The sequence below is a fragment of the Drosophila teissieri genome, chromosome X, assembly GCF_016746235.2.
Source record: "Drosophila teissieri strain GT53w chromosome X, Prin_Dtei_1.1, whole genome shotgun sequence".
NCBI lineage: Eukaryota > Metazoa > Arthropoda > Insecta > Diptera > Drosophilidae > Drosophila > Drosophila teissieri.
In genome coordinates this window covers 19,363,882-19,378,874 of record NC_053034.1, presented here as the reverse complement: position 1 = coordinate 19,378,874, position 14,993 = coordinate 19,363,882, and the positions used below count along the sequence as shown (strand labels likewise).

The 14,993-nt window shown below is 58.2% G+C and overlaps 3 protein-coding genes across 5 annotated transcripts in view; 1 reads left to right on the top strand and 2 right to left on the bottom strand.

Moving 5' to 3' along the window:
* The window catches only part of LOC122625163 (AF4/FMR2 family member lilli), a 42,176-nt gene extending 41,140 nt beyond the window's left edge, over positions 1–1,036 (bottom strand). For both annotated transcript variants that reach the window (XM_043805110.1, XM_043805112.1), the window contains exons 1-2: positions 988–1,036; positions 91–450 (exon numbers count right to left, since the gene is read on the bottom strand). The gene's annotated coding sequence lies outside the window, so the exon portion shown is untranslated. The remainder of the gene's footprint in view (positions 1–90; positions 451–987) is intronic.
* A 531-nt stretch (positions 1,037–1,567) lies between these two features.
* Positions 1,568–7,251, top strand: LOC122623282 (thyroid adenoma-associated protein homolog). 2 transcript variants are annotated; one of them, XM_043802333.1, is made up of 7 exons: positions 1,568–1,744; positions 1,820–1,997; positions 2,074–2,355; positions 2,425–3,257; positions 3,320–5,559; positions 5,633–5,797; positions 5,855–7,251. In XM_043802333.1, exons 1-7 carry the CDS (start codon positions 1,636–1,638, stop codon positions 7,241–7,243), a joined length of 5,196 nt encoding a protein of 1,731 aa, XP_043658268.1. In that variant the 5' UTR covers positions 1,568–1,635; the 3' UTR covers positions 7,244–7,251. The 2 variants fall into 2 exon arrangements, with proteins under 2 accessions (XP_043658268.1, XP_043658269.1); XM_043802334.1 differs by lacking the exons at positions 2,425–3,257; positions 3,320–5,559; positions 5,633–5,797; positions 5,855–7,251 and having other exon boundaries at positions 1,820–2,002; positions 2,074–2,329.
* Positions 7,252–7,715: 464 nt separating this feature from the next.
* LOC122623896 (nuclear pore complex protein Nup205) lies at positions 7,716–14,849 on the bottom strand. Its single transcript, XM_043803267.1, has 11 exons — positions 14,690–14,849; positions 14,487–14,632; positions 14,066–14,389; positions 13,894–13,995; positions 13,247–13,809; positions 12,680–13,180; positions 11,055–12,618; positions 9,614–10,986; positions 8,484–9,545; positions 8,254–8,411; positions 7,716–8,188 (listed from the first exon to the last, which is right to left on the bottom strand). The coding sequence occupies exons 1-11, from the start codon at positions 14,694–14,696 to the stop codon at positions 7,776–7,778; spliced, it is 6,213 nt and encodes a 2,070-aa protein (XP_043659202.1). The 5' UTR covers positions 14,697–14,849; the 3' UTR covers positions 7,716–7,775.
* Positions 14,850–14,993: the final 144 nt, after the last annotated feature.

The window sequence follows — 14,993 nt, the reverse complement described above, 5'->3', positions numbered from 1 at the left end:
TCGTATTTTCCTTTCGATCGTTCTTTTCGTCCCGTTGGGTTGGTGGGGGGAGGCGAGTTTAGAAACCGCTAGAAAGTCAAAGTCACTCACCTCTCGCTCGCACCTTCAGTGGCGCTCGCTTGCCGTTTCGCTCGCTCTCACTGCACTGTGGCCCTTGGTCCGCTGCAGCTACTGCAACAGCAACAACAACAACTGCATGTGCAACGGGAGCTGCTACAACAACAACAAGCACGATGAGAATGGCCAGCGGAGGGCACGTAAATCCGTTGGCCGCCCATCTGCCGACCTTTTAATAGCGTTCTGCGATGCTTCCTATTCAGGTTGTTTTTCCTCTACCTTCGGGCGGGCGCACTTTTATTTATGTTTTTATTTATTTGTGGTTGCTGCGCCACTTTGTGGTGGGATTTCTTGTTTTTGCCGATCGCTTTTCACTTCAAACTTGTACGGCGCCTATTTGCATAGAGGTGTGCGTGTGTGATGGGTCGGAAAGGGGGTGGGGAAAAACATAAACATAAACATTTTATACACATTTCGTCACAAATTGAGAGGCGCACACACATACACATGCACTCACGGTGTATCAACAAAAGAAACGCCTCTCTCTCTCTCTCTGACCCTCTTTAGCGCTCGTACACAAAACACACAAACACAGGCACAACGGCCAAGCCAGGTGAATTTCTCTGAATTTTCATAGATGCTTTTCGGGCTTTTGCAAATGATCTTACATGCATGTTTGAGATAAGTTACAGGAAAACGAGGAAAAACACTTTTACGAATCCTCCCCCTCTCACGCACACACACACAAATGCACCTTACACCCCACACATACACACACACACACGCACACACGTCGAGCGTTTGGCGTGCGAAAACATCATGCAAACTTTTCCTATTGGAAACCAATTGTGTTTTTCATCTGCAACTGATAGCGCCGTGCCCCGAAATACATTCTATTCGCGCATCAAAATCGCATCGTATTGGGCTCACTCAATAAACAAATCACAGGAAAAAAAATAAATAACCCAACGCACAATAGAGGTGGAACTAGGATCGATTCCCATGCGATACTATCGATAGAATCGGATCAAGTTGTGTTGGTGGTGTGTGCAATGGGCAAAGTGAATGGATGGCAACTCATGACGCGGTGCGTAACTCCGCTAAGCGAAAAGTTGGCAGCGCCGAATTATATAGGTACCCTCGATACGTATTTGATAGCAGGGGAGCGTGTACTTGCTAAGTGGAAGAGTCTGGCATCACTGGTGTGGAACATAGGTCCACTTTGTGAAAAAAGGTGGCAACAAGAGTGTTAAACGATCTAAGCTTTTGGGAATCGATTCATTTTGATACCGTTCTGGAAAATATCTATTAAGCCGACTTTGAATTGAAAAAATGGCAAATCAGCTTAAAAATCATTTAATGTATAACTGTTGTTGTCAAATCAAAAAATGTAAATGTAAAATGTAAAAAGGCGAGAAAGCATCGATTTCCTGAAACTGAAATCGATTTTTTCGCTCTTTCAGCACATCGATTAAATCTATTTTGAAATCGAATTGCTCACAGCTCTAGCGACAACACCAAAGTTGCTTATTTTAAACCGCTTACTATTTACTATTTAGCTGCAATCCTGACAGAACCATGAACGATTTGAACCTGCGCGTAGCCGCCTTGAAGTTGTGTGCTCATCCCAAGAGGTTTGCGGAGCTGCGCGACGCCCTTGTGCCATTGCCCAACACGTGGATTACCGGTGAGTCTTGGGTCACGTCGTAGTGACCACCAGTGACCATGTACACGAATGCTGAGGATCCAATCGTCTTTCCAGCGCCACATGACTTTGTGCGCCAGTTCGCGGCGGCCGAGAGCAGTGCGGAGCAGGTGCAGGTGGTCAAGGATGTCTTCTACGAGTACCAGCAGCAGGATCACGAAAAGGTGCCCCGCTTCCTGGCGGATCTCCTGCTGGCCAGTCCGCTAAAGCACGCCGTGCGCAACCAGCTGACCAAGTACGGTGAGCCCTCGGCCAACTCAAGCCACATGATCCCACTCGATGTCCTATATCCGATGAACAATCCCATTCAGACTCTTCTCGGACAATGCGCTGGCCAAACAGAAGGCGGCGCCACATCACAGGCACTCGAGGGAGCTCCTGCTGGAGGCTCTGCAGCAGTCGCTCGGCGAGATGGCCAGCAGTCTTGCGGTGATCACGCCGCCTGTAAGCCACGAGCGCACCAACGATGTCTTTGCGTCCGCCAATGCCTGTCTGCAGAACTTCCCCTTTGGAAGGGAGGCCCTGGGCACTCAGGTGCATCTGTTCGCGCCGCTGCTAACCACCGCCCTGGAGCGCTACTGGACGGACATTTGGTGGGTCAATCTAATGTAAATGATAGCGGCGCACAATGCTGACTCCACGATTACCTTGCTTCAAGACAGTGACCCTTCGCTGGAACTCTCGCCAACGCGCCGCAACGAGCTGTACCTGTACGTGCAAAATGCGCTGCGGTTCCTGGTTAGCCTGCTGGCCGAGTGGAGCGACCAGTTGCACTTGACCGAGGATGAGCGCTTTCCAGGCGCGGCGAATGAGGTGGCCCAAAAGGTGGCTCGCCACGAGGACACTCCGTGGGACGTACGCTCCATTGCCGGCCTGCTGATCGGTCACCTGGCGCGATTCTCTGGTACATTCCAGACGTACGTCGAAGACTGCTCGCGGCCCCAGGCTGAGCAGGATGTTCCCGTACAGACGGCCGCCCTGCTCGTCCTGCGACCCGCCGACTATGCGGAAAACGCTGCACAAGCACTGGCCATTCTGAAGACGATCGTGGCCGTTGGCGAGCAGAAGAGCACCGTGACCAACCTGCTTGTCTTCATTTCCAAGCACCTGTTCATTTACTCCAAATCGCTGGGCGAGATGCACGCCCATCTTCCCGATGACCAGAAGTTGCTATATGAACAGATCCTGGCGCAGCTGCAGGTCTTCGCCCTGCAGAACATCTCCAACGACACGGATTCCGTGCGCCACATGAGCAGCGCCCTGCTGCACCAGGTGCTGCAGCACGCCCAGGCCGCCGGTCAGGAGGAGCTCTTTCAAGTCGTCTACCGTCAGTTCGAAGATCGCGCCACATCCCTCAATGCCAGTTGCCTGGCGCTGGAGCAGCTGGTCGCGGTGGCGGGTGTCAGCCAGTCCATCGAGAACTGTCCCTCGCTGTTCGGTGTCATATTCCCGCGCCATCTGGGCTGTGAGGACGGTGTGGATGCCCTGTTCAAAGGCAAGTATGCTTCATGGGATGCACACCGAAGTCCTTTATTTATTCCTTCGTTCCCCTCTTAGTCATGATGGTATCGGCCCACAAGTCGGAGCCCTTCGCCGAGTGGCAGAGCCGGTGGTTCGGCCAGCTTCTAGCGGCGATCCACGTGCCGGAGAAGCGCCGACCGGTCATTGAAGAGCTGATCGCACAGGCCGTGCAGCTGGAGCCAACGAGGCTGGCGCAACTGCTCCTGCCGGACGATCGGCTACCGCTTAGCTGCAAGCTGGCGGCGATTCTGGGCGTGAGGCAACTCAGCGTCAAGCGGCAGGTCCTGTTGCAAAGTATGAAAGCGGAGGTGCAACTGGCCCTCATCGGACTGGACGACCACACGCGCCTTTTAGCGCTGCGTTTCTTGGTGGAGACGCCGCGTCCCAGCGAACTCTTGAATGCCGACCAGATGGGTGCCATTGAACTGTATGTGCGGCACAACGCCAACAATCCCAGTGCCCACCTGCGGCAGCTAGGCTACGGTCTGCTGCAGAAGGCCCTGAAGAGGGTGCATTTCGGCCTGGTCGAGTACCGGAAGAGCCGCTCGCCGGCGTCCCAGGAGGTATTCCAGTTCCTGATACGGCTCATCCGCATGCTCTCGGAGAATCTGTTTCCCTCGGCGAACTACGGACGACGCTGGTTGTCGCTGCGCTTGCTGCGCGATTGCCTGGAGTTAACCGAGACGGTGGGAATCACGTTCAGCGAGATGGGAATAGAGCTGCCCACCCAGGCACTGATGGCATGCTTGGGCGACAGCTACGAGCACAACAAAGTGCTGGCCGCTCAGCTGCTGCAGACCTTTCAATCGCACTCCCTCTTCAAACCGGATGGGATAATCCAGCTGCTGCTCTCGCTGCGGCCATCGGACTCCGCCACCGGTGCCTTCCAGCTGCAGGTCTATTGCAAGGGCAACATAGCGGAAAGCGCGCTGCCCACGCCAACTCACGGGGACACCATCCACGAGCCGCTTACCTTCAGGGCATTGCAGTGGTGCCTGCAGCACTTGAGGGAGGGCCTGCGCCTCGCCCAGCTGGATCTTGGCGAGGCGGCCAAGCTGAACCCTTTGTACGGCCTGCTTTTTGCCAGCCGGCATCTGCTGCAGCAGCTCAAGCTCAAGGAACTGGCGAAGGAGCCTGGCTGGAGGCAGTGCATAGAGGAGCTGGTGACCATCTGCCTGGCAGTCAGCAGCGTGGTGCTGCCCGTGGTCAGCAGCGCTTCTCCCGAAGGCCACCTGCCCGAAACCTGCGACCAGGAGACGGATCAGCCGCTGACCAACGTGCTCGACCGCCAGATGACCCGCGAGGAACTGCAGCAGGTGCGCACGACGCCCCAGATGATACTGTTGTGCGCTTGGCGCAGCAGCAAAGAGGTGTGCCTCATTCTCGGCGAGCTCGTCCAGCGGGCGCCGCTGGAGGAGGAGGAGCAGCAGCGGCAGGGCGACTTCCTGCTCAGCTGCGTTCAGCTGGAGGCCATCGGGGAGCACTTCCTGCAACTGCTGGCCGAGACGAAGCACCGCGGCGCCTTCGAACAGGCCTACGTGGGATTCACGATGCTGTGCCGCCGCTTCTGGCACAGCGAGTCGCTGCGTCTCAATCAGCTGCCCGGCCAGTGGGTCAACGAGGCCATGGCGATGGTCAGTGGGCAGGAGGAGTGGGCGGGCAAGGGTGCCCGTCTGTGCGCCACGCGCCGCAGTGCGGGCATGCCCTTCATGCTGCAGGCGCTGGTCTGCACGGAGCTCAAGCTGGGCACCCATGCCACCCTCTATCGCTGCATGCACCGCCTGCTCGAGGTGTGTGAGCGCCGGACTGCTGGCGCTGCCGGCATCACCGCCCGCAGCCACGCCCTCAACATCATGCGCGCCCTCTTCCGCAGCAGCGAACTGGCCGAGCTGGTCACCGAGTTCATGGCCCGCGGCATCCAATGCGCCCTCGACGGACTGCTTCTCGCCGAGGAGTGGGCGGAGCGCAACAGCGCCACCCTGCTGCTCGCCGCCCTGATCGTCCGCGTCTTTGGCGTGGAGCGCGCCCGCCTGGAGACCGGTGAGCTGCATGTGCGCAACCGGATGACGGGGCGCATCTTCTTCACGCGCTACCCGCAGCTCTTCGACTATTTCCACGCCGCCCTGCAGCGCGAGTCGGAGCAGATGGACTCGGGCGCGAGGGGCAGCGACCACGCGGGCGGTAAGCGGCGGCAGGCGGTCCAGCTGGAGGCCATGCTGCTGATGCTCAGCCGGCTGTATCCGTCGTCGCTGGAGGGCGCGGAGTCAACCCTAAACGTAGGTGGATTGTGTGCATCCCTCGATGCTCTCTTGCCTTTCTACATATATGTAAACGTATTGCTTCCCACAGCTAAGCGAGTTTGTGCCCTTCCTGATTGGTATCTGCCACTCGCACGATCTGATGACACGTGAACTGGCTGCCCAGGTGGTGGCCAACTTTGTCACGCAGGACCAAGCGCTGGCCGAGATCAGGCGCATCGTCATTGAGCTGAAGGCACTGCAGCTACGGCTACAGGTGAGTTCGCATCCTGCTATCACTCAAATTCCTCTCCAGAGCAGTTCCTTTTTCCAGAGGCAAGACGAAGCGCTCAACCTAAACACCAATCTGCTGCACGGCCAACTGCTTCTGCTGCTGCACCTGCACCGCCTGGTTCGCTGGACGCGACCTTCGTTGACGAGAATGCAGCTGCACACGCTCGCCGCGCTGGCAGCTCCGCTCCTGCAGCACGACGCGTGCGCGTTCGGTGCGCTGGTGGAAGTGATGGTGGCAGCCATGGAGGATGCCGTGGAGCCCGGCTTGCTGGACTTCCAGCTGCTGGAGCAGATTGGCGCCGTTTACCTGCTGGATCACAAGGAGGTGCACAGACGTTGCCAGCAGCTGGGTATCTCCAAGCGGTTCTATCAGATCTTTGGCCTCCACCTGCACCGCTTGCGCGGCATCTCCCAGGGCATAGTGCTGCACATCGTCGAGGATCTGGCTGAGCCCATGTGGGCTCTGGACGAGCTGAGGGTGGAGCTGTGGCTGTACATCCTTCTACAGAGATCCCTAAGCAAGCAGCACTCGCTGGTCAGCGAGCAGGACATCGAGCACTTTGACTTTTCAGGCGACATTCGCCGATATTTCGAGACCCTCAGCCAGGAGCAGCGGGAGGAAGTCGCCCAGGAACTGTATGAATCTCCGGCTGTGCGCTCGAGCGTCCTGCAGATGCTGAAGAGCTCAAGGCGCAGCTGCTGGAGCCTTCAGCTGGCCGGCCGTCTGGCCGCCTTGCAACCCCTGCTCCGAGATCCGGAACTGGACCTGAACCAGCTGGTCAAGCGCTGCTCAGAGGAGCACTCCGCCCACCAGGAGGCGGGCTTGCTGCTCGGCCTGAGACGGCTGATCGGAGAAAGCAAAACTCTGGAGCGCAGGCACTGGCTGCCCGTGCTGGACTACGCGCAGCGCCTGGTCCATCCTGGCCAACCGGTCTACCTGCGCCATCAGGCTGCGGAGCTGTGCGATTTGCTGGCTCGCCATCACCTCCGGGATCAACTGGGCGCGGGCATCACGGACGTGGACATTGAGTTGGTCGGACGCTTCATTGCACTCGTGCTGCTCCTGCTGCACGACGACGCGGACTGGGTGCGTCATCGGGCTGTCCAGCTGGTGTGCGGCGCAGGGCTGAGCAGTGGAACTGAACACACAGTGGAGCCATTACACGGAGCCAGGCCGCCACTCATCTTGCCCAGTGCCTTGACCCAAGACTTCTTGGACACCATGATCGGCAAGCTGCGCGTCGTCGATGTCAAAGTTGTGCAGCGCCTGGTAGACATCATCGGTGAGCCCTTCACCTGCGCCGAGGCCAAGGAGCTGTTCGACAAGCAGGAGAACAACCACTACTGCGAGAGGAACCACGTCTTGGTCGGGTTGCGGGACGCACATGCACGTGCCAGAACTGCGCTTCACGAGGTATCAAATAAGTGACGAGCGCACCTTTAATATATGTACAAATGTTTTCATATCCGCCAATTCTTTTACTCCTAACCCGGTAGAAACTATCTCTATCGGCGGGCTTTCTACATATATGTAGTTTAACCCACATGGTTCGTCTCCTTTGCATTCCCATTGGCTATCTGATAGTCGATCCTTTTCTAGTGTTATATTTTGAGCTAAGTGGGTGTGTAGATTGGCAAAGAGTGTTGGATTATAATGAGTTTACTTAAGAGCTCTAAATGTTCACCGATACAAACCCCTTGAGTTCTTGCTTTGTCTGCGTTAGGGGTATGTGGCAGTCGAGCACCTCGTTTTCCATTGTTATATTTTGCAATAGGCGAGTACTGAGAACTGAATTAGAGGGAGACAGACCTACAATGCCAGTGAGTGAGAAGGAGCACCTTTCGAGTGCAAACTGATGCATCTGCAATAGCCGCGCTCGCAGGACTATGAACACCACTTGCTTAGGAAAATCAACACGTTTTATTGAAATGTAAGACTAAACATAGCGGATGGTCGGCGCCTACGAGGCGTAGGTGGAATTGTCGCCGTTGGCAGTGATGGGTGCGAACTGGACGAGCGCCTTGATGCGGCGCAGCAGCGAGCCGTTGAAGCCCTTGCACTTGACCGTGTAGTCCTCGCTGGCCGTGATTAGCTGCGTGCAGAAGGTCTCGTTGAAGGTGGAGATGAGCAGCTGCTTGAGCTGCAGGATCTCGTCCTGGGAGGCGTTCAGCACGGACACGTTGTTGCCGTTGTCCAGGTTGCTCTCGTTGATGGCGTTCCTATTTTCGTTGGCGTACACGATGGCGTTGCGCAGATAGAAGTCCAGATGGATCCACAGCAGATACAGGTTCTGCTCGGCGATGAAGACCGCCTGCATCAGTTCGCTGCGCTTCTCGTTGTGTCGCTGGCTCAGTTCCATGTAGCTTTGTTTACCTGTTGGAAATGATCAGACGAACATTTGAATCGAATATCAACGAATCAATGCAAGGTGGACTGACCGTTGGGGCCAAAGCTGATGTTGGGCAGGGAGGCGCGTTGCTGGAGGAGATTGTCGGCGATCGACTTCTGCGAGAGGTAGTAGCCGATGGAGCCCTTCAGCTGGTTGAGGATGGTGTGCATGATGGCCGTCAGCTTCTTGCTGTCCATTTTGCCAGTGCTTCAATGAGGGTGTATTAATTCGATTAGCTATACATTAATTGCCAATTAAGAGTGATGGGTGATGACTCACAGTGGCGTCACATCGTTGATCATGGTGGTCAGCAAGTACTTGGAGGTCATGCTGTCCTTCACATGGCTGGTGACCACGTTGCGGCAGTAGAGCGACACGTTGGCGGCAATGTCCAGGAAATACTTGACGCGTAGCGTCTTTGAGCCCTCAGTCTGGTCGTTGTGCTCCTGATCCTGCTGCAGCATGCGCCGAATGGTGGCCTCGCTTACGCAGAAGCGCCCAAACACGACGATCATCAGCTGCTGCAGGCGGCCGAGACGATTGCGCAGCTCCAGATCGTTCTCCATGTCCAGGCTGTCCTCCAGCGCGGTCACCTCGTGCGTGGTGGTGCGGGCAAACAGATTGCTGATGACCGCCAGCTGCTGCAGGTGGCCCAGGTCCATGAACGGCGTGGCCGTGCGCAACATGGCCTCCACCATGTCGATGTGGGCGAACAGGAAGTTGAGCACCTGCAGGGCGGCGGAGTTGTTGCGCGATCCCAGCGTGTTCACAATGGCATCGCAGAGGGCCAGTGCCGGCAGCAGGATCGCCCGGAAGCGCTCATCGATGGCCGGCAGGAAGGCCTGCGGCTCGTTACGCTTTAGCTCGCTGGCCTTGAGGTCGGGCTGTAGATCGTAGACCCGCATATTGGACAGCACGCCCAGCGCCCGCTCGGCGAGGAGGAGACGGGCGCCCACATTGCTGTTGGCCATGCGCGTGAGGAAGGCCATGCGCGACTCGTACACGTAGAGCGGCCTCAGATGGTCCGGCACGGGCTGCAGAATGCCGCACAGCGCCTCACTGGACTTGTCCAGGCTGTCCAGTATGTGCTTGAGGTAGCCCCGCGACGCCACAAAGTCGCACAGCGTGCTCACCGCGTGCAGCTCCGAAATCATGTCCAGGCAGGCCAGCGCCAGCATGCGGCACACATCGTGCCCGGTCACTGCGTCATGGCAGATGGTGTCGATCAGCTTCTCGCCGAACGTGCCAATCACCTCCGCCGCCATCGCCTTCAGTCGCTGGCGGTCGTCGCGCCGCACCTCCATGCTGCTCATGCGGGCACTCTCCTGGCGCGAGATGAGCCTGGAATGAAATGGTGGATGCTACAACTGGTTGCTGTGTTGGGAAATGGACAGAGAGGAGGCACTTACGTCTCCTGGTACTCCAGCTGCTCGTCGGTGCGCAGTCGCTTCGCAATCCGCAGGCAATTCAGCAGCGCACTGTACAGATTGATGCGCAGCTTCTGCGACTTCACCTCGCTGATCATGATCCACTCGACGAGGTTCTTGAGGATGAAGCGCAGATTGCTGCTGTTGCCGCCGGCACCGATTTCGCGTCCGCCTCCACCTCCGCCATCCGAGCCATTGCCAATGGTCCGCTGGGCCAGACCCAGCTTGGAATCGATGCCGATGCCGTTGCCATTGGTGAGCGACTCGTCGGCGCCCTGATCCTCGGAGCTCTGGTCCTCTACCTGGTAGCAGCAGTAGCGCAGATTGGCCAGCAGCAGCAGCACCGTCTCGCTCACCTGGATGGAGATCTCGATGATGGGCTGAATGGGCTGCACCTTGATCAGCACCTTCTCGACGATGTCAATGATGTGCTGACGGCGCAGCGTCACCGGAAGCACCGCCTCGGGCATGCTGCTGAAGAGCACCTGCACCAGTTGACCCCACGCTCCCATGAAGGCCAGCGTGGCGCAGCGCTGCGTCCGCACCCGGTTGATGTTGACGGCGTGCTTGAGCAGCAGCATGATTTCCGTGGAGATGGCCTTGCGCTGGCCGCTGGCAATGGTGCTCTGCACCATGCGCAGTTCGTCGTTGAGAATGTCGTACAGTTTGCGCACGTTGATCAAGTTGGCCCTGGAACTGGCGCCCGCTTCTGCGGATGCCTCGCAGTCGCGCAGCAGCTGGGTGGTCAGATGCGAGTCGAAGAACTCCAGCTGCGGCTGGCTCAGCGTGTCCACCTCCAGGACGAGGCAGTCCAGCAGCCGGGTGGCGTGCAGTCCCTGCGATGTCTCCTGCAGCAGCGGCGGCTTCAGGGCTTTGGCCCCACCACTTGGAGCGCCGCCAGGTGCAGAGGCCGCCCCCGAGCCGACGGTGTTTATCGATCCGCCGCCCGGTAGCAGATCCATGGTGAGGAACGGCGCCGACTGGGCTATCAGGCTGTGACCCATCTCCATCGGCAGGCCGTGGGATGAGCGCTGCGCCTCCGTGCCGTTGCCCATTAGCAGGATGTCGCACAGCTGGTTGTAGCGCGTCGTCTGGCCGTGTGTGGCCGCCAGTTTGACGTCGATGGAGACGCAGTTGAGCAGGTGGCTCATGGCGTGCAGCACGTGATCCTCGCGATGCTGCCGGAAGGGCAGCGAGTGGAGGTGCCGCAGCAGGAAGTCGTTGCACGTCAGTCGGAAGTAGCGCAGTATGGTCTCCGTGGTGCGGCGATTGGCGCACAGTCCGTGGAACAGATGGTAAATGCGCTCCACGATGCTAGCCGTGTGCTCGCAGTACTTCTCGCTGTGGCGCTGTTGCTGCAAAATCAGAGATTGGTTAGTTGGTGGACGCGCAGAGGTAATGCATGCAAACGCATGGTACTCACATCCAGGTACTTCTCCAGCAACAGCACTACGGAGTTCACGCACGAGCAGTGCATCTCTATGCCCAGGTGCTGCCGCCCGTTGGCCATGAAGTCGCGCAGCACGTCCACCCCGAGCAGGAAGTACACAAAGTTGGGCATCTGCTGGCTGAGATTCATCTCGAACAGCTGGACAATGGCCTCCTTCAGCTGCAGCTCGATGCTGGCCGGTTTGCTCTCCAGAGCGGCCTCCTCCGCCTCCAGCTCCAGTTGCAGTTCCACCGTCTGCTCGTCGCGCTCCCCGTTCCGCTCCCGCTCCCGCTCGCGCTCCTTGTCGACATCATCGCTGAAGCCCAGATACGGAACGTGATTGTTGAGGGCCAGCTGGTCCAGCAACTCGTCGCCGCGCCTGGCTACGCCCACCTCCATTTCCAGGCACTCGACGAAGCCCTGCCGGATCTCGAGCTTCTCATTGCTGCCCTGGGCGTACATGCTGAGGATCTGGGTAGAGACATTCGGCAGCTGGGTGACCGCACTCAGGATCTTGACGGCTGCCAGCGCGTGTCGCGGCAGCCAGCTGTTGTAGGTCACAAACTTGACGATGTTCAGCACGTGATCGGGCTTGCGGGTGCGCGGATTCAGATCCAGGAGCATGCGATTCAGGCCGGACAGCATGATGGGGCAGTTGGCCGCCGAGTGGGCCTCGAAGAAGGCGTTCTGCTTGGCCAGCGCGGCCTCGAGGAGCAGCAGTGCGTACAGGGAGCACTCCTCGAGCAGCTCCTTGCCGTGGAAGCGGTTGTAGTCGTCCAGCCGCTCACGCACCTCCTCCACGATGCGCAGCAGCAGATGCAGCATATCGGACTTCACCTGCAGCTGCATCATGATGTGGAAGCCGGGGTAGGGATGCTCGTCGCGCGTCTCCACAAAGTCCGTTGCGTGCGGCCGGTAGGTGGCCAGTAGGTAGTAGAGCAGTTTCAGGCACTGGGCGCCAACCTGCCACTTCTCGGCGGGATCCTTGTACGCTCGGTTGTAGAACTTGAGCAGCACCGAATTCATCACGCACTTGAGGTAGCCATCGTAGCCGGGCTTCCGTGGCCCCACGCCCAAGCTCTTCGGCATGTTGGTGGTCATCAGGGTGTAGAGCAGCTGCAGGACGCCTCGCGTCAGGTTGTACTGCTCCGAACGGCTCTCGATTTGTTCAATCTCCTCCGACAAACTGCACTGGCCATAGCTGCTGGCCACGCGCACAGTGGGTATTATCTGCGAGTCCTCCAGGTGGAACCAGATGACGCGCGCCGTCTCCTTGGACTTGGCCAGGGCAGCCAGCGTGTGCAGGATCTCCGCCTTGAGCGGCAGCGGCGTGGCGCACGCCACCAGGCCCAGCAGCACCTGCGGCGTCTGCCAGTTGGCCTGCTCGCAGATCATGATGCGCGAGATCTCGTCGTGCTCGGCCACCGCCTGTATGATGCCCATTACGGCCACCAGGTGCTCCGCCTCCCGCTGCGTGATGATCCTCGGCGTCGATCGGCTGCGGTAAATGGTCTCGCCGCCCGTGCTGATGTTGGTGTTGAAATCGTTGCGCATCGAGCTAAAAATGCAATTATGAGATGGATCTTCAACTCCAGATTAAGCCATTAGGCCACACTTACTTGTAGTAGTGGCCCAGTGTCGTGAAGAAGTGGTCCCAGCTGACCGCATAGCTGCCGCCGGTGGTCACCTGGGGCAGCTTAAGCATGTTGAAGGCGCAGCGTGCGGAGAACTCGGTGCGTGTGAGGCCGGAAATCATCTTGAGGTACGACTTGAACAGCGTCTGTGGCAGCAGCTCGCTGGCCAGGCTGATGAACTTGAACAGGGACACCGAGCGCGAGGTGTTCTTGAACGCCGTGGAGCCAGTGGGATCGCTGGGACCCCAGTACTCGTTGCACAGCCTGATGGTGACGCGCGGATCGCCGTACAGCTTGGCCACGCACAGCATGAGCAGCTCAAAGTTGGAGTCCAGGTTGGGCGGCGGCTCCAGGCCCTCGTTCAGGAAGCTGATGATCGTGCGCGCCGACTCGTCCGCCCGGCCGCGTAGCTCCGACACCTTGGCGTTCATGAAGTCGATGAAGTCCGTGATGAGCAGATGGACGCGGCGGTAGATGAACTCCGTGCTGCCGTCATTAATATAGATGGTTAGCTTCCAAGTTGGGAACTAGCAAGTGCGTTGCAACACTCACCTGTAGACCAGATCCTTCTCGAGCAGCAGGCGGTAGAAGAAGACGAATACCTGCGCGCCCAGTGCCTCGTCGATGAGGATCTCGTCGCGGTTGATGGTCGAGAGGGCGGCGGCCTGAAGCTGCCCAGGTGCGTGCCGCAGACTGGCCAGCGTGAGTCCGAAGCTGTACGTTATGATGGCGTCCAGGCGCGGTGTTTGCCAGCTGCTCTGCGCGTACAGCGCCTCCAGGAAGGACTTGGCGAACTCCGGATCGCTGAGGATCGGCAGGCGGGCTGTGTGCGGATTGGTGTGCTCGTTGACCAGCAGCACAGATGTGTCGTACGCATACAGCAGTGCCATCAGCATGATCAGGGTCACGTCGTCGATGTTGCCGTCCGCGTCGTGGGTCTTCCGGCTGGCCAGGTGCTGCAGCAGCCGGATGGCAATGGGACGCGGCAGACCGCGCTGGGCCGACCAATGGAAGAGGGCCATGGCCAGTGCCTGTTGAATGTCCTCGTACAGACCCAGCACCTGGTTCTGGTGCTTCTTGGAGCCAAACGCGCGGTTTTTGGTCAGCATAATGCACTAAGAACATTTGATAATAAATAAATAAGTACGAAATACAGTAACAACAGCACTACGAGAGCGCAATGGCGTATACAAACCCACCTCCTTGTCGACGTCCATCTCCTCGAGCAGCTCCAGCAGGCGTCCCAGTATGTTGGAGTCATCGACGAGGCTCTGGGCATAGTTGGTGACCAGGCAGGTGATCTGTGTGCAGAGAAAGAGAGAACCCGGCTCAGTGAATCCCGACAAGCCAGTCTCCGATTTCGAAACTCACCTCCCTGGGCAGCTCGGTGCTCCAGGAGACGCCGCTAACCGTCTGGAACATGTCGCGCAGGGCGCAGCTGATGGCCTTCCGTCCATCGTAGTAGAGCAGCACCGCCACAAGGCCGCGGGGCAGGCCGGGATGGTGCATCTGCTGGCGCTGTGCGGTGCATAGCAGCTCCACGGCGAACACCTCGTCCAGGTCGAACATGTCGGACAGAATGAGCGCCTCGTCCACCAGGTCCTGTGAGAGCTTTATCTTTCGCGATTGTCCCGGCAGCGGGACGCCCTCGTTCAGCGCATTCCGCAGGTAGTTGCGGCTCTTCTCGCTCTTGGCCTGCCGGCATTTGGATATCAATTGGATTAGTGGTTACAGATTAGTGGTTACAGATTAGTGGTCTGCAATCGGAGATCACTGCTCTTTGTCTACCCACCGGATTGCGCAGGAAGTTGGTGAAGCTGTGCTTGTACTTCTTGAGGCACAGCTCCAGGTCCGAGGTGACGCCACTGGGATTGGACACCGTCGCCTGGAAAACGCTGTACAGATGCTTGTACGGCGTCCACATGTCCTCGGTCACACCTGTGGACGGGCGGGCATTAGTGGCTTGGCGGCCTACGCACCCGCAACCCCACTCACCATCCATTTCACTTGGCTTTGCAGTTCGCTCAGTTCTCGTAGTTCTCGTACTTGGCGCAGTTCCGACAGTTTCTCAGTTTCCCAGTGATTGGCTATAAAACGCGGCAAGTTTGCTTCGTTTGCGACAAGGCGCCGGCTACCAGGGGTGGAGGCTGGGAATACTGGAACACACAGATGCCGTGCAGTATTTCGCTACACATGCTGCCAGCCCTGGTTCACCGGCAAACGAACTCACCACTGTGTTGCCGCTGCGGTGGTTGTGCCCGCTAAGTGCGGTTGGTGCACTCGCTAAACGGTTGATTCG